We start from the raw sequence: 26537 nt of genomic DNA, 5'->3' as shown, positions 1-26537 counted from the left end.
ATCATGTCACGCGTCGCGATATCTAAACATTAGTTATATGAAAGTAAACGTGCAACAATTGAATGAATTAACAGTTCCGAGTTCGTTCCCACAGAATAATAATAACGGGATTGAAATTCGTTCGTTTCACTTGTACTTTTTATACACGATCAACATAGTAATCGAGTCTAAAAGATGGGCTCACTGCTCTGTGTACTATTATTTGCTGAGAGCCGAGAGAGATCTTACATTCATGAAGAGAAGTTGATAAAAACTCGTAGGTACATAATACAATGGTCCTTATCAATAAACTAACATGTTCAATAAAACCTCTAATGATTTCTGTTGGAAATAAAATTAATGTAAATGATATTTTATTTATCATTATCTCCCGAGTTGGAGCTTGTGACGTCCACGAACAGCATCCAGGTCACTTAGTAGGCTGCTGCGTCCAGCCGTCCAGCGTCAGGTCTGCCGTCCGTAATTATCCCTCGAGACAGTATGTATGTTCAAACGAACACTAACTTTAGGATTTTATCATTCCCATATTCAATTAAATAACATACCAGGATTTTATTTTCTAATTGCTGGTAATCTTCTCTATGGCGTTTGTTTTTGTCCGCTAGATTGCAATCCGTAATCCCGCCTAAAATGGTATTCACATTTTGACAGTTCGACTCGCGTTAGAGCACCTGTGGTGGTATTCTGTATCTTCTCTATTCCCAGAGAGTGGTTAATTTGGAAATTGGGCGTACTTACGTACTAAATATACGCTAACAGAGTGATCTCTTCGCCCGCAATTCCGTTCAGAATACCATCTCTGGATGGTAATTACAAACGCTATCTTTATTGGTAAAGACCAAGATGCTATACTTAACTTCTGTACAATCTCTATCTACCTCGGTATGTTCTGCCTAATAATAAGTTATTAATCTGCGTTACTTACTAAATAAAACAATAAAGTAGTTTTTTTTTTGTATTTTAAATAGGCTTCTGTGAAAAAAAGCGACCACTTCATAACGCTTCTCAAACAAATCTCAATTAAAGCAGAAAATATTCACTTGAAGATGATTTTTAAATGATTTTTGACAATAACCGAGACGGTATGTTTAACATTCACCTGTATTTATCTGCCGAGATATTACAAAGCGCCGCTCTTTTGACATCTCGATACGTACGCTCAGGAAAATAGTAAAAAAAAAGGGGAAAAATATAATAACTTTATTGTTTTCTTATGGTGGCAATGCTTGTATGGCTAAATGCTACTATTTGTTCATAGGGCAGCATCTATCCATATTATCTTTGCAACTAACCATTAGGATTTAAAACTAACAATATGTCAGAATTCAGTTCTACTTCAAAATTTCAAGATGGTCTTTGGCCGTATATATAAACATTTATGTACCTATGTTTTTTTTTTATGTATTTGCAACTGGGCTTGTATTCTAAACGCCTTTATAGCGCGGTAATGCGGCAATTTACGTACTAAATACGCGTTATACCGCGCTATAAAAATGTTTGGAATAGCAACTCAGGGCTGGTATTCTGAACGGAAAAGCGCGCGAAGAGATCGCTCTGTTAGCGTGTATTTAGTACGTAAATACCTGCCAAAAATGTGTTTTCTACGCGCGTTTTTGTGTTCAGAATACCACCCCTGGTAGCGGTTTCATGAATATAGTTTTTGTCACTCTTTCGCAGATGCCTCCTCGAATACTGTGCGGAAAAGAAAAGACAACTGGACGTCAGACTAAAAAAAAGATAGTGCATTAGAAAAACAATTGATATGTTTTTATAATCGTATACCTATGCAAGTTTTGCATTTTCCAAAAATAGTTATTATATTTCTATCCTGACGACCGAAAGGGCAGATGAAATACGCTGTATTTAGAGCGTCAATCCGGTATTTAGAATTATGAAATGCAAATAAAGGAATGATAATAATGAGGAAGTTCAGCCCTACGGGAAATTAGACACAAAAATGTTTTCTTGTGGGTGGTAAAAATTAGAGCATTAGATTGTACGGTAAAATTTCATAAAAATGTACGAAATTTTTTTTTATATAAAAACGCACTACTTTGAATGACGTCACTGGTTCATATGAACCATCCAATAATATGAGAGCTTTAAAGGTTATCCGGTTTAGTCACCGTAAACGAACCAATCGGAGGAACTGTCATAGAACAACCTATGGCGTCACACGCGGAGTTATTTCAGAAATACAAAACTTTACAAAATCATAGTGCTGATAATACGATTTATAAAATAGAAAAAATTAAAAATTGGCTCAGTTCAATATTCTATGCACAAATAAAAAAGAGAAAAAAAAGACACTGAACCTCCTCATTGTTATTAAGCTTAAAATTTAGTCCCTCTTATAAAGATTTACAAACCTGAGCCGCGATTACGTACGCTGTTTTCATCGGTAAATATCGAGACGATATAAACTAACATCGATATTTATGTAATAAAATGTGTAAATTTGTGTGTGAATTTTGTTAAGAAAAAAATTCAAACATTATATTGTATTTTTCATAGAGAAAATTTTATTTTATTTTGTAGATAAAATTTAAGATAAATGTTAATTATTTATTAGAATACGGACCCTGAAACCGGAAGGAAAATATTATAATTAAATGTGTGTGAATAAAAAAGCGTTTTGAAGTTTTATTTGCATATTTGAGAAATTTCTCAAGTTTCTGAAATGTATTTAAATAATAATAAAGAATGCGTGCAAAATATTTTTATATGGTTCGAAAAAAATATAAAAACATTTTTTGTCATGACGCAAATAGTGTGCCATGTTATATGCTATTTATGAGTGTTTGTAAGCAATATGTACTTTTAAACATTTTCTGTTGTGTTAATTTAAAAGCAGTAAAAATTATAGAATGAACAAATGGAAAGTAATTTTATCACTTTTAAATGGATGACCTCAAAACATAATTGGACAAAATATTGCGAATAAATAGGAGCAAAACAGATGGTGGGTAAAAATTGAAGATTTAAATTTATTTCAACAGAGAGGGAAAAAATTTTGAGAAGGGAATATGGAAGTCTAGGCATTTACAGGGCTTATAACCTGTCATTGGCTGGTTTGCCTAGACTGCCTGTAAATGCCTAGACTTCCATATTCCCTTCTCAAAATTTTTTCCCTCTCTGTTGAAATAAATTTAAATATGAACAACTCCCTAGGGAGGAAATCCAGCCAGTCTGCAAGCATTTGGACATAATCAAACATTGTTGAAAAATTGAAGACTTTAAAATGTGAAAAAATATCTCCCGCACACATAAATATATCTTTCTTATGATGCTTTTTATATATTTCAGCAGAGATGAGGAATTTTATAGCGAACGGAAAGAGTATGATTATGAGGAATGGAGTAAGCAAGCTAAAGATCATATGGACTGTAATTGTGAAGACAACCACATAAAGGAAAAAAAAATGCAACATGAATGTCTGAAAGTTTAAAATTAATAATGAATTTATGGAAGTGTCATGTTACTGAACTAATAGGAAATATCACATACTAGGAATAACGATAAAATATATGAAATGAATTTAGAAAATTGAATTGTATTTTTAAAATCGATATGGATATTGTGGAGAAATGTAATTTTTTTTATTTAAAAACATGTCCCAACAAAAACGAGACACGTTTGGCTTTGATAATTGTGACGTCAAGATTCGTGACGATGTGATATTTGAATATAAACGGTCACAAACAAAAATAAAACTTACACAAATCGTGACGTAATAGGGGCGTGGCTAATGCAATTGACCGTTTTCGTGGGAAATCAAAATTATAAATTATACTTTATGCTACTAGGTAATAATATATATGTAGGTATATTCTGTTCCAATTTTTCTGTATTTCTTTTGTACGAAAAATACAATAGGTACATCGACATTAATTTATCCTTTAAGATCGTAGATTTTTTTCGTTGAATAAACGTACCTATATTATTTTTTAACCATAAGTTATAACACGGGACATGCTCAAAACATTGTTAATTAAACTAACTGGTAAGAAGTATACAAATAGAAAAATTGATTTCGGGCGTTGCCTAGTAGGCGAATGAAGAGCCAAAACCTTTATCGCCCATATGATAAAGGTGTCGACTCTTTTACTTCACAAAAGTCAACAGATGAAAGAGTTGAAGAAATGTGGAAGTTTAAACATGGACAAAATGGTGAATGTACAGTGTGTAAAGTGGTCAATTAAACCAGCAAAAGACAGATCATAAGCCCTGTAAATGCCTAGACTTCCATATTCCCTTTTCGAAAATATGTTCCCTCTCTGTTGCAACAAATTTAAATATAAATTAATCGGCTTGGGGATTACGCATTACTTAGACTTATCTATATAGTAATTTAACCCATTAGAAATTAGTTTTAAAACAATAGTATTTTATGTGTTACTAATAAGGCCACAAACACTACATACTCGTACATATAATTTCCATGGTTTAAGTGTAAACAATTGTTGCGTTGGGTATTATTTGCAAATTGCCAAGTTGTAAAAACGCTTTGACTATTCAAGTGGAACTCTCTCCTACTTCATCTCACATGTCATTACACCTAACATGACATTTTGCGGTCTTGGGAATTATAATGGGCTAGGTAAAGTAGGAGTCTAGGTTCATGGTGTTCGCGGTAATACGTGTGGGCGGAGCAGAAACTCCTCGCTCAAATATTTAATGTATCCAGTATAGTCTTCGCGTTGATAATTTTAATGTTTAGGTATTTTTAATTTCTCGTTTGGTTAAAATAATTTTTCTTTTTGTTATAAATACAAAACAATCAATTATCAAAAAAGGTTCATAGCTTTTTTAATTTCTTGTGAAATTTAAAAAAAATGTTACTAAAAAGAATTTACCAGCGGATCGACAGAGCGTTCTTTAAGTTCAAAAGTTTCAATAAATTTTAATATTAAAATAAAATAAAACATAAAAAATGTTGTTTTTATTTTATGAATGCTTAATTTTTTTTTATGTATAAATTTAGTATGGTTTAGTTTGGGTATTCTTAATTAGGTAAACTCTTAAAGTAATACGTCACCGGCTAATATAATCGCCCATACGCAGACAAATCATTTAAGGATTATTAACTAAAAAGTTAGCTACAGTTTACAGCAATACAACGGGCCGTATGTACTCAGGACAAGAATTGCAAGCGCAAATGGCAACCGTCCGTTACACGTTTGGTTTTAAACAAACCAAACTAAAAATTTAGATCATTTTTTTAAAGGCCTTCTATTTGAACGGAAACGAATTATATTTCTTAGTCTATTCTACACAAACTTTCTTTTTTAGAGTGATTTAAAGTTGCTTATTTCGAGTGGATACTTGATATTAATTAATGACATAATTATATTTTTCTCCATTTCGATTTCATGAATACTTACTTTAATTCTAAATATTTTATTTATATCGCAACAAAGAGCTTAACAATATCCAAGGAACCCTGGAGATACACACTAGTTATAGATGACACACCAGTGGAACAGGTTATGACATTCAAATACCTAGGTGTAGAGATCTTGAGCAACAGTGATCTGTTCTCCGAAGTTAGGGAGCAGACCAATAAAGCCTTTATTACAACTGGACGTATTCGCAATATTTGGAAAAATTATAACATGCGTATAGAAAGCGAAGTACGCATATACAAAACATGTTCAAGGCCAATCGTGACATGTGGGAAATGAACAAGAGTTGACACAACTAGGCCAACAAATCTTCCAAAAACGTGGGAGACGAAATCTTTTAGGACAATCACAGGGAGAACGCAATAAAGAAATAAGATGGACCTGTGGTATCGAAAATGTTCTGCGATGGAGCACAACACATAGAAGGTTCTGTAGAGATCATGTAAATAGAATGGACAACTCCAGAATCCCTTACACTGCAGATAGTGGAATTATAGTTGGATCTCAACGCTTCAAGAGTAGCAGAGTTCTGGCAGAACAGATCAACAGTGCGGATATATGAGACATGTGTCAGGCCAATCGTGACATTTGGGGAAGAAACAAGAGTTGACACAACTAGGCCAAAAAATCTGCCAAAAACGTCGGAGACGAAATCTTTTAAGACAATCACAGGGAGAGCGCAATAAATAAGATTAACCTGTGGTATCGAAAATGTTCTGCGATGGAGCAGAACACGAAGAAGATTCTGTAGAGATCATGTGAATAGAATGGACAACTTTAGAATCCCTTACACTGCAGACAGTGAAATTATAGTTGGATCTCAACGCTTCAAGAGTAGCAGATTTCTGGCAAAACAGATCAACAAATCTAGACGAGGACGATGAAGATGTATTGTTGATTGTTGCATACTGTTGCGTCGATTTTGTAGAGTAATTTTTAATGGTGTGAAAATAATAAATTTTATTTCATTACTTTATTACTGTTCCGTGTAAATCCATACGTATTTTATTAATTTAATTAAAAAAACGCACCGTGCTTATTTGTCTTCATTCAATTCAATTCAGATATTTAGCCATTTTATCTCCTCGCTAAGAAGATTCTTAGCATACTCTGACGCTCCAACGTTTGTCGAAACTCAACCAGGCAGCGTCACAAGTCACAACACTACCGATTCCTTCCTTGCACCATGAACGTAGACCCGTACAATACACCATTATAATATCTGTACCTCGGAGGCAGACGGATGCAAATCCAGGATTTAATGAAATGATATTTTGATTTCCGTATCCAGTATATGATCATGCCCATTGATTTTGAAGAAATGTAAGTCTTATAATGAAAGAACCAATGTATTAAGATACTGAAAATACAAATTAATGTTTTGAATTATTTTTTTTATTAAAAATTTTCATTGATAAACCCTTACAGGTTACATACATTTAACATCTTTTGTAAAGGTTGTCTGAGTCTTTTGTTTTGTTTTGTCTGGTAGTTTATTGTATAATTTCAGTCTATGGTTTCTTAGTCTCGATTGTCCTTTTCTCGTTTTAAAAGGTTGTATGTGATATTTTTCTGATATTCTCGTATTGTGTTCATGTTTACCACAGATTTTTTCAAGTTTTAATTCTTTGTCTCTAATTACATCAGTGGCTAAATTTATAAATAAATTTTAGGGATTCTAGTTTTTAAACTCTTTAGAGTTCAGTTATATTTAATTGTTTAGTTTGTTTAAAAAGTTCTTTAGTTGCTGTTAAATAAGGTAGGTCATATACTAACTGTAATATTTTATTTTTCCGTCTTTGTAGTCTGTTTATGTCATTTTGATTTCCTGTTCCCCATAATAGTTGCATATAACATATTTTAGTTTTTACATAGGCTTCATACATTTTTTTCCCTTTATTTGAACAAAGTTTTTGATTTAAAAAAAAGACTCGATAAAGTCCCCACTTTGCTAATTAAATTGTTGATATAAATTGTCCATGTCAATTGTCGGTCAATTGTAAGTCCTAAGTAATAAACATGTTCAATTTCAGTTAGTCGTTCATTATTTAGGTAAGCATCTACTTTGTGACATTTTTTTCTAGATTCAAAATGGATATTGAATTTTTTTTTATTAAGTGTAAGTAAGTTTGTGTTTGTCCATTTAATCAACATAGTAAGGTCTTCGTTTATGTCATTGTTTGTTAATACGTCTGTTTGATTTTTATAGAATAGTCCAATGTCGTCGGCATACATAATATTTTTTCCTTTAAAATTATACGGTGAGAAGTCATTAATATATAAAATATGTAATAGTGGACCCAAAATAGATCCTTGTGGGACTCCAAAATTTACTGTTTGTATTTTACTTTTTTTTCATTTACAAAGGTATACTGCTTCCGATTTGTTCGATGTATGATTTGAATAGTTTGCATTCTTAAGATTTTACTCCTATATCATTTAATTTTTTATCATGGTCATAATGTGTACTGTATCAATAGAAATCACTTAGAGAAAGAAGATTCTTTAGGCCATTGTTCAACATTTGACGTTTGGATTTGCATCCTTCTCCTCTGAGGTACAGATATATTATAAACAGTCACAGTCATCATTTGTACATAAACTATTTTATGTGAACAAATAAATTCAGAAATGCCTATAAAAGCACAGTTTATTGTACTTAGGCCATTCGAGGGTGCTAATCTTTGGCAGAATACGGAGGATAACTAAGATACTTAAGTCATGTGGAACGAATGGATGACGAAATAATGGTAAGACAGATATATGTATATGGCAAGAACGAATGATAAGATACGACTAGGACGACCAGGAAAGACGTGGAATGATCGAATAAACAAAATTCTCATGTCTGGCCAAGTCATAAGCAGCTGACTGACAAAAATGATCAGTTTTACGCCTCGGGTGCAAGTACAGGGACAAGTATTTCTGGACCATGCGTTCATTCTTAAAATCTATCACATAGCAGTCCATTATCGATTATGATGGTGATTCTATAAAATGCTGCGAACGCCTAGTTGCATTCCACCGGCAACACTACAGACTAGTCCAACTCGTTAGCGTCCACGTCGCGAACCCTGGGCAATGGGGTCACACTCATAACGGTGTGCTCACAGCAGATAACGAGAGGATGAAAGGCGAGTTTCTGGCGCCTCAAAATCAAAATCAACCAGCTAAGGGAAGGTAACCTCGATAGAAAAGAAGGCACTAGAAGAAGTATATGTTTTTTTTTAAATTTTATAATTTTGAAATTACTTCGCGTGTGAAGTCGCAAGTTCTTTTCGGTAAGTTATGCTGATTGGTGAATTGGTTTTCCATAAACCAGAAATCTATCAAAACACTACCATTGGTTGTTTCGGAAGAACTAGTGTCGGCGTTCAAAGTAGTTTGTTTTTATTAAAATCTTTTTTTTTTATACATTTTTAATAAATTTCGCCTAATGCTCTAATTTCTACCACACTTTAGAAAACATTTTTTTTTACATAAGATTTCCCGTAGCACTGATCGTCATCATCATGAGGGACGTGCATAGTCATTATGATATATGTATGTATGTATGCATATGATGTATGTATGCATATTGTACGTAAAAGTTAATTATATCGTTGCCTCAGTTCCACAGGGAAACAACTAGAAATTGGTGCAACGGAGATATAAGCCTGTCAAAGTTTTGGCCTATTTTGTCATTTTAATATTAATGTATAAAAAATCGATTTTGTGTATTTTTTTATTTATTTTTATTTAAATACCTTTTAAATTTGTCCTAGAATTGTATTTACTTAAAAAAAATTTTTAAAAATATGTTTCTTAGTTTATTGGGATTTTATTGACATGTTTTTTGTGTGGAAATTAAAATGGTGAGTGATAAATGTATCATTGTTCTATTCCATAGAACAACAAGTCTGAAATAATAATATTAACTTATTTTAAAATAATAATAGGGGCATGAGGCGTGATGGTATAGATAGATATTTTAATTACAGCATTGTGACGTAATTACATAGGTATTATAAGGTAATCACGGTTGGTATTATTATTCTGGTGAGAAGCCATGTAAATGCCTTGATAACCCATAATAATATTAACTTATTTTAAAATAAGTGAATATTATTATTTCACATGTTTTCAATAATTTTGACCATTATTTTGAATGGTATTTGTTTCAAGTAATACCATTCAAAATAATGGTTTGTTTGTTTGTTTCAAGTAATAATTTAACATTTTGGCATTAATTATATTAGTAAAAAATAAATATTTTTACAATGGGAGGTGATCTCTTATTATTCTCTTCTCTTATATTTTGAGTGTAAGGAATAAAAGAGCGTGTATAAGGAACAGCATGAATGTGGGGGAACCCAGGCCCAGGGAAGGGATGAATATCGGGATAGAAGTGAGTGGCGCTCACTCCTTTCTACCTATCCCGCAAGGGAATCATGGGGCGTGAGGCGTGATGGTATATATTTTAATTACAACATTGTGACGTAATCACATAGGTGTTATAAGGTAATCACGGTTGGTATTATTATTCTGGTAAGAAGCCCTGTAAATGCCTTGATAACCTATATTTGTTTCCAGAGCTTCTCTGTTGAAATATCAATAATGTTGTTATTAGACCAGCATGGGTATAATCCAGTAACTAATTTGTCTTCAAGTATTAATTTGTACACATTCAAATAATAAGAGATCACCTCCCATTGTACAAATATTTAAAAAAATAATTTATGTATATAATTAATTTCAAAATGTTAAATGAATGTACTTGTAACAAATACCATTCAAAATTATGATCAAATTCATTAAAAACATTAAAATAAAATAAGTGAATATTATTATTTCAGACTTGTTGCTTTTTGGAATAGAACAAAAATACATTTATCACTCGCCATTCTAATTTCCACACAGAAACATGTCGAAATGTTTCTGTGTGGAATATATAAGTTTGAACGAAAGAAAAATTCCACAAAGAAAATATAGTCTTTATAAAGACAATAGAGCCTTTATATAGTTTTTTCCGAGTGGGATTGGAAGAATATCGGCTTTTCGACTTGAATCAATGTCTAACTCAAATATGACAATTTCGGACTTGTTTCCGTGTGGAACTAAGACGGCGATATAATCGTATATCGATTGCGTCTTTGAATTGAAATACGTCACTATATTTCTTTACACAAACAAATACGTTAAAATCACTGAGATGTAACGAATCGAATAGGTAATCAATTATTCAATGGTATAAAAACATCTCAAATATACGATAAATTACCAGTTCTATTTTCGTACCGTTTTCGATACGAAAAACTTCATTTAATACGTAGTTTAAAAAAAATCATCATCATCATTCCCTTTCCGCACCTAATGGTGTATAATGCACTGCATTGGTACACCATTCGCAGCCTATCTTGATCATTTTTTTTTTAAATGACTGTAAGATGATCAGTCTTACGCTTCAGGTACCAGTTTAGGGACCATTAAATATTGTAGTTTGAAAACACTCCCTTAAATTTAAATATTTCATGCCAACCATGTCGGAAACCGAACCCGAGACCTATTGCATGGTGGGAAAACGCGCTGAACATTACACCACGAGGCCGAAAATCGACAAAAAGCCGACAAAACAAAGTTTAAAATAGAAATAAATACGAATGTAATACGCTTATTTTCAAAAGATATTGCCTGAACGATGATAATTTTTCTTTCGTCAAAACATATCCGGTATGGCTATTCTACAGTCAACTTAAGACGAGAGTTTTGACGTTTGCACGCTCATGAAGTTTTGTAAATATTGATAGCTAAGTTTGGGAAACAAATGCCGTACTTTATTGTTGTGTCGCCGCAATAGTGACGTACCACCAGGGCCACGATTATGTAGCCTAAACTAATATCGATATTTATGTACGAAAGTGTGTATATTCGAAGTATCTTTGTCGGTTACCGATAATTGAACATGTTTAGAAAAGAGATATTGTAAACATTTTATATTTTTCATATAGAAAGCTTATTTTACTTAGTAGATAAAATTTAAGATAAATTTTATCTTCCCATCAGAATAAATACCCAGAAAACTTCACAATCAATCGACGTACTATTGTGCGTGTTCATTTTAAGGAGTTCGCAATACGATTAATAAAAATTGATCGACGACAATTTTGTCTTTGAACAATTATGTATTAAGCAACTTAGCCAAAAAAACCCGTATTTATTTGCCTACTTTTTTTTTCTTTATTTTTTTAATTTCTCGATATGCACTACAATGCATATGGGCCGGTTTTTTTTATGCACTTACATATTTTTAGAATAGCAATTCAGATAAACAAATTGTTCTACGGAATTTTTAAATGATGCCTCAAACACGCGAGAAACCGCAAAGCCCCTTTTATATTATATCTAAGTTGATTTCGCACACAAAATAGTCTGAATCATATTATAAAGTTTAACAAAATGCGAAGTCGTATTAGTTATAGAATAAAATAAATACGTAATTATACTAAAGGAATAAGTTAATGATCCGAATATTTCGAAATAAAGGTTAAAGTAAAATAATTCGTTCTTAAATTTTTATTTGGGTTTTACATACTTTATTAAGCTGGTGTAATTGCTTAACCTAAATTAAAAGGTATAAGGAGTGAACACATCACGGTGATTACTGGTATCGTGGAGTGACCCATATTCTTAAATCACCTGGTGACGGTCCAGCTAATTCCCTCTGAAGCTGGGAGGTGTTAATAGCGGGAACTATTCCTATCTCCGACGACAGCCGAGCGTTGGGTGGCTACTGAGCACCGAGCACTAGTCATACTTAAGTCCCACTCGACCAACATTACACTCGCACCTTCACTAAAACTAAAACAGTGGCACTAAACGTGATTCACTAGATGGCACCAAATCAACACGATCTATCACTTGTCTTATTCTACTTTATGCTGTAATAATAATAATTGCTAACTGAGATATACTAAACAATGTATTCAAAATTTGAATGAGACATTTAATGTTTAAAAGAAAAGCTTTGCCAAGAGATAACATCTGTTGCCTCTGATTCACACGCATAAAATAACGAACTTGTTCTTAGTGGAATTTTCATTTTTACTTTTGATAAATATTAGACTTATATGAGATCTGTTACATACACCAGCTATGTACCTACCTTACACCATTAAAACAAATGAATAAACGGAATTAAAGTAGCTGACATACTTGTACAAGAATCATTATCGATTTTCGCCCGTAATCAACTTTAGAGTATCAAATTTAGAAAATGCTGTCTGATAATGTAAAATCAGATTAATTTATTTATTTGTTTTGTTGCATTGCCATTCTCTTATACTTGTAACAAAAACAGTACATAATACATATTTATTGTTTTTTTTTAAATTTAATTTTTTCAGTTTTTATATTTTTCTATTATTATTTTGTATATTGTTTTAATTATTTTGTATATTGTTTTAAAATATTAAAATCGGTTATCATATGTATTATTATAAAACTCTTTGCATTCCATTTTTTGACATGTACAAATTTTTATTATTTATATTTTTCTATTATAATTTTTACAATTTATATTTTTCTATTATTATTTTGTATAATATTTTGATTATTTTGCATACTGTTTTGATAACTTGTATATTGTTTTAATATGTAAATAAATATTTTTGATTCATATATCGAAGAGTCCCGACTTAACACGCAATTTTCTAACAAGTCGGGACATAAAAAAAATATAATTGTGACTATGATAAAATTGTGTATTTTGTGCATTAAATAAAAAATAAATAAATAAATTGTAGGTAGATGTGTTGTATTTTCACAACATCTACAAATGAACAAAAATTATGGTTTCGCTCTTTTTTGTACAATTCATTTATCTTATTTGTAGGTATACAAAAATGCTCTTAGTTTAATAAACTTTTGCTTTGCTGCTGAATCAGCTGATCTAATATATAAAAAAATAAAACATTATAATCATAAATCCATTTTAATGATGACATTAGTTTGATGAGAGTATTTCCACTTACACGTTTAGAAATTGTCAATTTAACTGAATCAGATATTATTATGCACTTACTTTTTATGAAATCCTTCCAGTTCTTCTTGTTGTTCACTAAGCGAAGACTCCAGATCCAGATAAGGTCCGTAATCTCCATCTTTGTAGACTTGGAGAGCACTATCATCCAACTGAAATAAAAAATACGTTTTTACGTTAAAAATGCAAGTCATTGAAACATTTTTATGACAAAATGATATATTTTTTTTAGTAAAACAGAAATATAAATAAAAAAATTCAAATCTACGAGACCAAACAGCTGAAGATTAAATGAGTCATGTTCTGTGTAAAATATATTTTTTAAGAAGTAAAAAATTCTGCTAGGAAATTCTGAAACTGGATTCTAATACCCGTATGCAGAGACAAAACTTAAGGTGAGGAAAGTACATTCTAATTTCAAATGCAGAGAATAACCCGAAGGTGAAACAATTTCCTCACCTTAAGGTTTGTCTCTGCATACGGGTATAAGAATACTTGGGACTACCTATATGAGAATAGTTTTAAAAATTACGAAATATAGAATAAATAGTCTCAATTATATAGATAGAAAATTAAGGAACGATAGTTCGGAGAAGATGAAATTATTGAAAGAAGTGAAAGCATCGAGATGCTCGAAACCATAAATAAAAAAAAAAAAAGTAGATTTCATACACTTTTGTCGAGGTATCAGTTTGTATTTCTGCCATAAATGATTTCATTTTGTCCGGATGTTGAACAATCATAAGATTCAAAACATAAAATGTCTTTTAATAAAAAAGAATCATAAAACAAAACAGAAGTGCTATTGTTTGGTATCTGTAATGAAAATACATATTCATGACGTCCGCCGTTTGAGAAGTAAAATCAAAGTTAATCATCATTTATTTATTTGGGGCTATTTAGAAATGAAAACAATGTTTGATTTAAGAGACATAACTGTAATCAAACAAGGTGATGGTAAAAACAAAATATGTTTCAATAACACGTAGGAATTATCCAAATCATACCATAAAGAGTTTTCACAATAATACCGCGTAATATTATAGATGTTAAGCATAGAGGTTGTTAAGTATGAAAACTGAGAACATCAATAGGCAACTCATAAACGATCGGTGCTTAATAAATATTATTGCAAACTATATATAATTTTGCATATATTAAACAGGTTCTTAGAGTGCAAAAAACTCAATTTTTAACGGTTTTTGTTCAACGAGCTTAGCAAATAAATTATGCATAAAAACGTGTTAACGATTCACAAAAAATCTTATTTAATGTTACAGGAAAATTCGTCATTGTGTTTCAAACGTCATATGAATATTCTTTATTGCTTTCATTTACAATACTATAAATACATATTTTACATATTTATTTAAAACCCTTTTGTGATTTGTTGAAACTTTGGCAGAAAATAAATTAATTGATGTAAAAAAAGATGTTTTGAATTGAATTCAGTAATTCTTTTATATTGCAATAATAAGTTTAGCTTAAACATATTAAATGTGTAATAATAATGCTCTTTACATTTTTTCGCATTGATATGTTCTTCTGATTTCTGTAAAATTTCATACGAAAATTAAATCGCCGTTGTCCATCTTGTGCTCTAGCGGCTAGAGATTTTGCTAACCTAGTACGGGGTCTAGGGTTTGATTTCCGATATGATTGACTTGACAGACATCAGTCCAGGGAACATTTTAGTAAAAAATACGTATTTAATAAATAATCAATAATGCAATTGCCGGCAATCGAATCATTAGACCGCGAGAGTAGATATTATAATTAATTTAGTTATATTTCATCATTTCATCATTCGTTTCGTATTACTTTTTAATTCGTTTCGACTCAATAGATAAGAAACGATATTTACTCAATAATTACTGAGCTGTTTTCAATTATCGATCCGTGACTATCACATCGAACTTATTGCATACGTCTTGAATTAAAAATCAAATATTTTATGTACCATTAACTACATACTACTTGTATACCTACTTGATTTATAGAAGGAACATATAAGTGAAGTAACTTGCTGTAATTAATTCTATGTTTGTGTAATAAGAAGGTATTGCAAATTACAAGGTATGATTAGGAAATTAAATTTAAGTAAATACCTGTTTTGATTTTGGTGAAGTAAATAAGTAAAAAAATTACACCTATTTACTGTACCAAAATCAATGAAGGTATTTATAAAATAACTAAATACACAATATATAAAAAATAGCGGATAACGTACAATAATAATTAAATAAAATAACCTAAGTTACATAAACATATAATGTGGGATTTACAGGTACTGAAAAAATAAATATATTGAGTATTAACAAACGTACGTAAACGATCAAATTACAGGTCATAAACCGGTAAATGCCTAAACTTCCATATCCTTCCTTCTGGCCTTGATAATGCAAAACTCATTAATGAGTATGATCCAGTGGAGACCCCATGTAAAATGTATTTTAATTGAATGTTTGTTACTAAACATTTGAAACACCTGACAACAATGTCGTTAATTGTTACAAGTTCATTTGAAAATATAAATTGATATTGACTTCCACCAATCACAACACGTTGCGGCAGTAAATCAGGTTATGTAAATATTGTTTTTATACGAAAAACATATTAAACAAACATACATAATAATAATATGCATCGTCCGGTCTCACTTCTGGCAAAAAATGTGTCGAAAATTCTGGTTTTTCGCTAAAAAGGAATCCGAATATAATTTCTGATTGAAATTTCCGTGATGCACAAAATTGTTTTTAAAACTTGTTAGGAAATCTTCTTCTTCCTTTTTTTTATATCCGCCCCTGATTGGAGCATTTGGTCATCAGACGCCTTCAGGAGACCCTAACGCTAGCCAGCACTCTCTCACCCTCCCAACAATCCCGCGCCCCTTAGTTCCGCCGAATAAAGTCGAAAGATTGTCATCGACGGCCTTCTTGGGCGGCAAGAGCTCGTAGGAAAAAGACCGAGGAATACGAGTAGAAGTGAACATCCCCTTAAATTTGCGCCAGTTGTAATAAGGAAATCAATCCGGAGAAAACTAGTTTAAAAACTGGGTACAATATAAAAGTTTAGGATTCAAAAAATGTATTTATAAGGATAGTTATCCTAATAAACGCATTTAAAAAAAAGGAAAGACATATTATTAAGGACTTTTTATTAAAGGGTTATGACAGTAATCATAATATAAATATTTAGAATGCTGTCTGAATGATAAATGGGATTCCTCACAAGAGATTAAAGTCAGAATAGAAATGGGAGGAGGCTGCCTTTTCAGGACGCGTGATCTTCTTTGCAGTATAGACTTTAATTTAAACCTCCGAATACCAGTCCCTCCTACAAATTTGTTGAATCGGTCGGTAACTTGTATGATTACTTGTCATTCTTATTTTTTAAGTTATTTATTTAAATCTGTTATCAAGATAGACTATTTGTAAATCTGTAATAGAGATTTTTAATTCTGGTGGAATTTGGAATGATGAGTGGTAAAACTAATTTAATACTATGATTTAATTCGCACTTACAACTGTTTTGTAGGTATAAAAATCTTAAATATACAGAAATGATTTTTTTATAGGCATAGAATTAAGAATAGTCCAGAAACCGCATACGAACATCAAACAGAAGGCGACTAAACTACTCATAAATGAGTAGTTTTACGTTTTGACCCATAAGTTTCTTTGTAGACGTCGCCTAGTACGCAACTCCTGATTCGAATTCAACTATGCCGTGTTGTGTCCTTTTAAAGTGTAGAAATACTGCTAGGATCTCAAAGAAACAGGATGAGATCACATTTCATAGTAATTAGCAAATGAATGTGTAAGTAGCAAATACATTACTTAAAAAAAGAATTATTTTTCGGTACGGTGAGATAAGGGTTGCCATCCGTCCCGATATATCGGGATTCTCACCGTTTTTGAGCCCTCTGTCCCGACGTCCCGATGAAACCTACAATGTCCCGGTTTAAATTTACGCAGTGCAACGCTGTTAATCTACAAAAATATTCCACAGCATCACTATGAATGTGAAAATAAGGTGGCAAATGCTTTTAGAATTCACGTATCTGAAGAACTTTTTGGAAGCTGAACTGGCCTCGATAGAGTGGAAGATGATAGATTCGGGGAAAGTGAAATTTTATTTTTGTCAATTTTTGAAATTGAGCGAGTATTTAATTTTCATTCCTGCTGATTAAACCATAGTGGAAAAAATGATATCATTGATGTTGGCCCAGTAAAAAGTAAAGATACAAAAAGTAAGGATACAAAATGTCGTCTTCTGCAAGGGACTTTAGAATCGATATTGCAGTATTACGTTAATATTAAATCCTAGAATAAATATGGCCAGCGGAACTTCTTACGCAAAAAGCACCACATACAATTTAAGAAAAACATTTATATTATATTTCTGAAAAACCATCATAAAATTGCGTTTTTTGTTACTACATATCCACATTCCAGAACGTCCCGACGAGACCCTAGCGAAATATGGCAACCCTAGGCGAGATGCTATAAGTTATTGATTAATTTGTTGCATTTTTTTTTGTTGTGACCTCTTGAAAAAAACGGTCACTACTTATATGGTATGTAAAAACCTAATACATGCTCGTATATGCTCAAGTAGATTTTTTCATTGCTTAAAATTTAAAAACTGTTATAAAATTAGCATATTTTTAAACTTTCTTCAAACCATTATTTTGTTACGGTGAGAGAATAATACGAGTATATTACAAGTGTTTAAAGTAGAATCAGAACCATGGATAAGTGTATTCTAGTCGATAGTTACTCTCAGGTAAAAATTCTGGAAAAAGAAATCGAATAAAGTCCGCCTCACAGTGTAATAACTGGTGCGTTCGCCTACCGTACTTAAGGTCCCGGGTTCGATTCCTGTCAGAGAGGACGTGGAACGTGTTTTAAAGGTGATTCTACAATGCAATATTTTACTCTCCCTGGGCTGGTACTGGGAGCGCAAAACTGATCACCGTATTGGTACACCATCCGCAGCCATTGATCACTTTGTTGGGTAAAAGTAGGAAGATTAGTCTTACGCTTCAGTTGCCAGTCATGTGATAGTAAAATATTTAACAGTAAAAACACAATTTGAAACAAATATTTTAAGTCAACCATGTCAAACGCGCTGCCGGTAATTTAGTAATCGCAGACATTCCACAAAACAAAAATGCGCTACGTTACGCTGCAGTTAGAGTTAAAATGCAGTGCCCTATGCATCACTGGGTGCGAATAGGGAAATTATCATGATGATTTTTATGGCAATACACCAAGGAGTGAAGGAGTGAAGGAGTTAAATAGCGCTTAAGACTCAGCCATTAGTACCTAAGTTCCTAACGATGGTATGATTGATCGCCGGATCATTATTTTTAGTACGTGTGTCTAGTCGGCAAAGATACTGCAAGGAAATTATTTATATGCATAGGATTAACGTTCTCTTCTAACCAAAAATATATTTTGAAAAGGGTTTACAGATACCTACCAAAATTTAAAATTCTTTATTCAAAGAGAGCCCATATGCATGGTGGTAAAAATATGAAAAACATATAAAAAAAAAAAAAAAAAAAAAACAAATTTATTTTATTTCTACTTTTACATTGTTTGTATTCTTTTTTATACAGAATAATGTTCCCTCACTGGGGTGTCCCGTGCCGAGGGAAACATTTTACAAAATGTGAAACATGCCTAATGCTATTTAACAAAGTTAACAAAATCAACAAAATTAACAAAATAATAACAATAAAAAAACGTAATTAAACCAATTAACCTAATTATAATTAACATAATAAACAATAAAAAGCAAAAATATTCATAAAAAACATAACCAATTTATATAGACTAATTAATAAAATTCATAAACAGTGCATACATTTTTGGCTTGATCCACTCATCGATCCGTGCGCAACCCACCTCCACTATCCATTTCTTAATAGCAATTTTATATTTTGAGAACTTACTAATTGTCCTTATGGATAATGGAAGTAGTTTGTACACTTTAACCGAGTAGTAGGTAAATCCTCTTTGACCGAAGGTTGTATTTATTTTTTTGCAGCATCAGGGTGGAGTATCTAATCTAATGTTACAAATTTATTAATTTGTTTACAAGAGTGTGAAACTGTGAAAGTGTTCTAAACAGATTAAGGTTACTATATGATAAATATTTGTAAGATGAAACAAAGTAAATTTAAATGTATTTGATGAAAATAATGTAAGCACTAAGCACCAAACTAATATCATATTTTTCTCATGTTTTAAATTAATTTTCAAAATTTAATTTTAATTTTCGTATTTTTTTAATTTTTATTGGTTAGGCTGTAAGATATTGCCAGCAGCAATAAGTCCGCCTTTTTGTCATGCATATATTTGTTTAATTATTTCGTGTTAATAACAATGGTATATTATGGTTAGTAAAGATTTATTATAATTATTCCCAATATATGTACAAACAGTTTACTATTTAACATCGCCATGATCATCTTTTTTCTACTAGCACCACTGGGCACTGCATGTGTTCTCTTGCAGCAAACAAAATGATAGGTACCTAAAACCTATGTCTAAAAGTCCGTTTACACGTAGACAATACTGTAATGTTTTGTCCCAGGACTTGACCATTGTCGACGTGTAAACGGCACTTTGTAGGGCAAAAAATTGTTCCAAGACATCGCCACCGAGATGGACGGGCAAGGTATCTCCGCTCAAAAATGATTATCCCTACCACCGCGCGTTGTCCTGCTGACCGGATCTTGTCACAATGGCGAATTTATTGATGGGAACGTGTCGCTCAAAAAATAAACCGCTCAAAGTGGCGGGAGAAAAAACATTTTTATAATTTAGTTCGTCCTTTAACGATTTCAATACATCTTGGTAAAAAAAATAATAACGTTTTTCGCGGATTCGTTCGTAACAAACGCAGTCTGCGGCCGAATTTTCGTATTGTCCCATTGTTCTGTCCTGCGCAGTCGAGACTGTTTGCGAAGCTGGAACAAGACAACATTGTCATGTCTTTTCTAATATTGCCCACAAGTAAGCGGCCCTCTAAGCTCAAATATTTACGATAATTTTTGAAGAGATAAGTACTGTTTATCTGGTGGTATTCTTCGGGACTGCCGTGTATTTTTTTTTTAAGAAGATGCGTGGTCTGAATTGTCTTCATACAAACGTGTTCCCATATTTTCTCCCTAGATTATGGCATCAAATCAGTTTTTCCCTTTGGCGAGTTTCTATTCTTTTACTTTTTTTATAAATTGTTTCTAATGGGAGCTAGGTCCATCCAAAAACCCTAAAAAGCTCTTAGTTTTATCTGCCGTCTTCGGACGTACGGTAAACGAATATGATAACTATTTTTAAAATAACCTAAAAGAGACGACACAGAAAAAAAACTCATTCTTTAAAATAATGAAAAGCAGTTCAGTTTTGAGCAGCGAAAAACGGGAATACGAGACTTCGGTTTCGACGATTTTAGTTAGGCTATTGTAATTTGTAGTGAACTTTACTGATGTTTATATTACAGTCAGTTATATTACACTTACAATCGAAGAACACCACCTCAAAAATATCAAAATTAAAATAAATCTACTACTACAATCATCACGTCATATCTCTGTAAAGGTAGGCAGAAAGAATAGACCGCTATACACGTCTATCCTGGCATACATTCCTAGCTTCTTCCACATTTATACATCTTGTCATACATGCTCTTCAGTTCTGCCTGCTTTTAACATGACGAGAATTAAGATTTTGGTTATTCTGATCATGCCACGTCTTTCTTAATCTTATCAATTATACCTGATTTACACTCACGCCGGTTTCTTCATTCGTAACCCGTCATACACTGAATTCTCACACATTCGTCGAAGAGATCGCATTTCGCACTCTGCTTTCATCCTTCCTCTGGCACTTCCATATCTCACTACCATACCATACGTGTTGGGACTAAAACTCCGTTGTGCACTGCCAGTTTAGCTTCGATTGGTATATTTTTATTAGCAACTATTGAACTTAGTGCGCCGTTTGCTTTGTTGCCCGTAAGGGCTATTGATCTGTCATTGGCTGGTTTAAGTGGCCGCGTTTCACACTGTTTAACATTCATCATAATGCTTGTAAATGCCTAGACTTCCATATTCCCTTTTCAAAAATATATGATGCAACAAATTTACATCTTAAATACTCTCCAAGGAGGAAATCCAGCCGGCTTACAATTATTTGGACATACTCAAAACTTTGTTGAAACCAGTCCACTTTTATCAACAGATTTAAGAGGTGCACAGACAAAATTGTCATAAGTGATTCAATAGTAAGAAGATGGGTGAGACAGTTCAATGAAGGTCGTGTAAAGGTATGTGCACGACGACGAACGAAGTGAGGGCCCCTTTTATGAAGAGAGCAGCACCCTTTTATGAAGAGTGAATAACAAAAGCTTATTTTTAATTTTTTTAAATTTATTTATTTTGTTCATTAACGCCCAAAAGGCATTTACAAAAAATAAAAATAAAATACATGCTAACATACTAAATAACAAACACAGAAAAAATACGTGAAATTAGTTAGAAAGGATATAATAAAAAGTTTTACAAAGAAATAAAAAAAAAACAATAATAACAAAGGTATGCAAGAAAAAACAGTAAGTATATAAACAAAAAATGCAAAGATATAAGCTTATGAAATAAATTATGTGAAGCAAACACAGTAAATAAAGTTTTACGGTAAGCAAGAAAGACACATTTAAGTTAAATTGATAAACAAGCAACCATATATTATCGCGAAAAAAGAAGAAATAAAAATATGTTTATATGAAATGTGTATTTGCCAATACTACAATGCAATTTGATATAATAGTAAAAAATAAAAAACAAGTATGAGGTAATAAAAATAAACAAGTATTTTTTCAATTCATGGAATTATATTGTCAATAATAGTTTGACGAGCAGCTACAAATAAACTTGATATTGTGGACTTATAAGATAGTAAAGAATTGGACAGATTGTCTGCAGCCGTTCCATAAGTGTCACCTAACCTATGCAGTTTCGGTATTAATGAATTGTTTTGTTGGTTGGAAGAAGTACTGGAGCAATGAAACAATAAAGTACTCTTAGTGTTGACAGCAGGTACTCTAAAATTAATCAATTCAAGTATTTTTGGTAAAGAGAGTTTACAATTTTATACGGTACAGTGAGATCATAAATAGTTCTTCTTTCAGAAAGTGTTGTTAGGTTAAGCAGTGATGGTCATAATTCACATTTTGTATTGGAATGTTTAATTTGTAGTTTATATATCGTAGAAATTTATGTTGAACGTTGACTTTATGGTTTATGCTTACTAAATGGTGTAAGTTATATAGAAAAAGAGTTTAAGGTCCATTTATTTTTACAATATTGTTTTTTATAAATAAAGTTTGTACCTGTCAAACAGAACTTGCTTTCTGGATATACCTCGTAATATTCTAGATAATTCCATGGAAAACACCATAGAGAAAAAAGGCAGCATTTTCATTCCCCCCCTTTTAAAATATTATTTATGTATTCTCGTGGCCATAAGCGTTCTCGTGAAGTACCCTTCACTTATTGTAGTGTGATTAACATACCTTTATGAATTTGGTATGCAAATTCGTACTCTTACGTAATAAACTTAAATTGATTATTCAAAATGTAATATAATCTTTGGTGGAAGGTAAATGTCACGATTTTCTTAACGAATGCGAAGGTGTGATATTTGGAGATCGCGTGTCCTGAAGACGTCCCAAATTATTGCGACATTTCAAATATAAATTAAAAACGTCACATTATATAAAAATCACATTTATCAATGACAAAATAAACACATATTTTAAATCTATCCCGATAAATAAGATTAAAATATTTGTTTGTGACTTTGTCCGTTATCCTCGTCTGAAGGATCTGAGGAAGCGTTGCCGGGTTCAGCTCTTCCAATATTCAAGAAAACGTAAAACTATTTTTTATTTTTTATGTTGACTTTCCCGAGAATTAAAACCAGCACCTTATTGATGCTATTCTAACGCACTAACTTCTAGACTGCGAGGTGGATAAATACAGATGAGGATAACAGATTTTTTTTCTAAAGAGTACTGTTAGAGACGCCCCTTCTTTATTTACATTTAAGTCAAGATTGAAATGTCACTATCTAAATATTTAAATTGTTCCTTTATCCTTCTTCTTTCCTTCCAATCCCCTCTCCTTTCTTCATAGTATAGTGTTAATTTATTTTTTTACATATATTTATTTTTGTTAATCTTTGCTTTTAATTTTGTATGAAATTGTAAGATTCAATATGTCCATGTTTTAGTGCCACCCCGGGTGAAAAAATGGGAATACGTTTATATAAAGAACAGTCAGATTGGGTTTCCTCTCAAGATAAATCATTATTAAGTATACTTCCAAAGTTTTCTTTATAATGCTTTTTACATAACCAAAGAAACCGGTTCGGTTGTCTTAAATAAAACCATTGACCCATTAGTACACATGGACGCACCCTGAACCCTCTAAAATTATGACATTTATGCCCAAACGCTTAATCATGACCAACGCGTATTTAGTCGTTCTTCAACCGCCAGCCGGCTTCGACGTGAGTTTGATATTTTATTTGAAAATCAAATGCCTGATTGTGCGTGAAAGCGTGTAAAAACTGTTTGGATAAAAGGAAAAAGAAAGTATAACTTTTCATAAAGTTATAAAACGAGTCTGATTTCTTTCTCGCAATATAATTCTTAAACTTTTCTTTATATTTAATTATGTTTTTCTTTTTTGCTTTTTCATTTATTTTTTTTTGATTGCTTATGTGTATTTACTTGTTATAGTTATGCAATTTTATCATTTTTTGTTATGTATTTATACATGTATTTTTTTTTCATACTTATTTTCAAAGATGTTACAGGCAATTTATGCAGTTTATGTAAAATATAAAAAAATAATAAGTTTGAACCTAGGTATTAGTTTATGATTGAATTCCAGAACTTAATATAATTCATATTCAAATAATGAATTTAAGTAGGTACCTAAATACTTGTGTATGTTTGAATTACAAAACATTTAATAATTAATTTTCAATTAAAGAATTCTTTTCGCAAATGTCAAACTCTGCTCTTCGATCAACAGAGGTCCACTTTTTGTAGGAATGTGATTTTCAAAAATGTATTAAATGCTGTTTTAGTATTACCGAAAATCCAGAAGAAAAAACAAATGGGTAGAAGTTATAAGGATTTTAAGGAAAGCATTTGATTGGGAGCCATAAAAAACGAATGTTGTTGGCAAACATTTAAATAAAAACCCTTTTCAAAAAAAACACTCACTCAATTTTTTAGTATTTGCATTCTCCTCGAATGCAACCCTGGCAAACAATGAATAAAATATTAACTCTCCTAACTTATTTTCTATACAACAGATTAAAGATTTTAATAGTTATAAATATACCCATGGTAAAGCCCATCATTTTTATAAACCCGCACGTAAATCGGACCAGTAGTTATTCAGTCTATCTAGTTATAGTACACACATACGAATATTGTCTTACATAATATCTATATATTTCAAATATTAAATATACAGGTCACTACCGAAATAAATATAATTTTTAAGAAGGGAATGTCGTTTTCAGTCTTTTAGTCTATGCGATTTCGTAAGCATGATCCAAAATGAACTGTAACTCTTGTGAGTACAAAAAAATGTATGATTAAATAAACATTAAATAATGTTTATTTTTTGTTTAAAAAATCCCAAACAAAAAATATTTATTTTACATAAATTAAATATATTTGTTCTACGTTCGTAGGCAATGAATGTAATTCTTCATGTTTCAAAAGTGTGTTATACTCGTATATTATTTTTAAATATTTGAATTACAATTCATTTTAGCTTCCCAGTTCTTTGGAATGGGGATTTTGCATTGAATATCTTTTTATTACTTCAAGATACAACAAGCCGTAGAAATGTATTTTAAGCCAATAAACATCAATTTAAAGTGCATAAGTTCAGCATTTGCAGAATATATAATAATGAATTAATTTGAACGCCTGAATGTCAAATCTATAACAATTTTTATGTTTGCATTGTCTTGAAATAACTCGGAGTCAGCCTTGAAACACAATTTGTGATGTGAACTAATGAATGTTAATAAACAAGTATTGAACTGATATTACGATCTAATTAGAGTGAATCTTCAATTTGGTGCTGCGAAAAAATATTCGCTTCTTTTTCGTATAAAATTAGGTATATACTATATGTATTAACTTTTATCATTGATAATCTTCTAAAGGCGTTGAAATGTACACATTATGTTTAAGCCAAATATGTAAGGAAACATTCAGAAATATCGTTCATAAAATAGACTAGACGGTGACTAGTAGCCAACGGTGATTTTTTTAAAGGTAAGCCACAAAAAATGTTTATAAATTTATTCCTACATATAGGTAGGTATATAAAAGTAACATATGAGATAAATGGCTATTTTTTTCTGATTTTGTGAACATCATATATCTGCTTCAGCTGTTGATTACATAATAAACCCAATAATCTATCTAATCAACTTAAACATTAATTATTATTAACCTCCCGATATATTTTACACTATTTTAAAACAACACTGGTACAAAAGTTTATTTAAAAAATACCATAATGACATTCCTATATTTATACGTTCATATTTCTACAATTCTCCCATCCGTTGTTGATTTTTGTTAAGTAAAAGAGCTAAAACCTTTATTGATGTGGTTGAGAATCATCGAAATCATATGATCTATTTGGAAACGCCTGACCAGTTAGTTTTATCAACTATATATATTATAGCAACATTGAGAAAGAAATATGAAAGTCTAGGCTATAACGGAGATTATGTAAAGCATTATTTTATTTTCAGTGAAGATTGGGGTTTATTGAACGAGTTCGAATTAGCCAAATGATCCAATATAGAAATGTGTCCGACATACTACATACCGATGTCCGATGTACGTAAAGTACATTCACGGAGACTGGACTGATGTGCGCGTGCAAACCACGAGCCCACTGCGTGATTTCACATTGTTGGCCCATTTACACCACGGCAAAAATCCATACAGCATGATAAAATACAATAGGGTGGATCGAAATTTATTATTTTACAATT

The 26537-nt window shown here is 31.6% G+C and overlaps 1 protein-coding gene across 12 annotated transcripts in view; it reads right to left on the bottom strand.

Annotated features, from left to right (window-relative positions):
* Positions 1-26537, bottom strand: part of Fhos (Formin homology 2 domain containing) — a 135564-nt gene that overhangs the window by 43661 nt on the left and 65366 nt on the right. For all 12 annotated transcript variants that reach the window (XM_088241253.1, XM_088241236.1, XM_088241261.1 and 9 more), the window contains one exon: positions 13465-13574. In XM_088241253.1, the coding sequence (XP_088097379.1) occupies positions 13465-13574 (110 nt within the window). The remainder of the gene's footprint in view (positions 1-13464; positions 13575-26537) is intronic.

This window comes from Micrasema longulum, unplaced genomic scaffold (genome assembly GCF_059751315.1).
Source record: "Micrasema longulum isolate JH-2025_06_02 unplaced genomic scaffold, ASM5975131v1 h1tg000127l, whole genome shotgun sequence".
In the NCBI taxonomy this organism is placed as follows: Eukaryota; Metazoa; Arthropoda; class Insecta; order Trichoptera; family Brachycentridae; genus Micrasema; species Micrasema longulum.
This window is presented reverse-complemented; position numbering and strand designations above follow the sequence as displayed.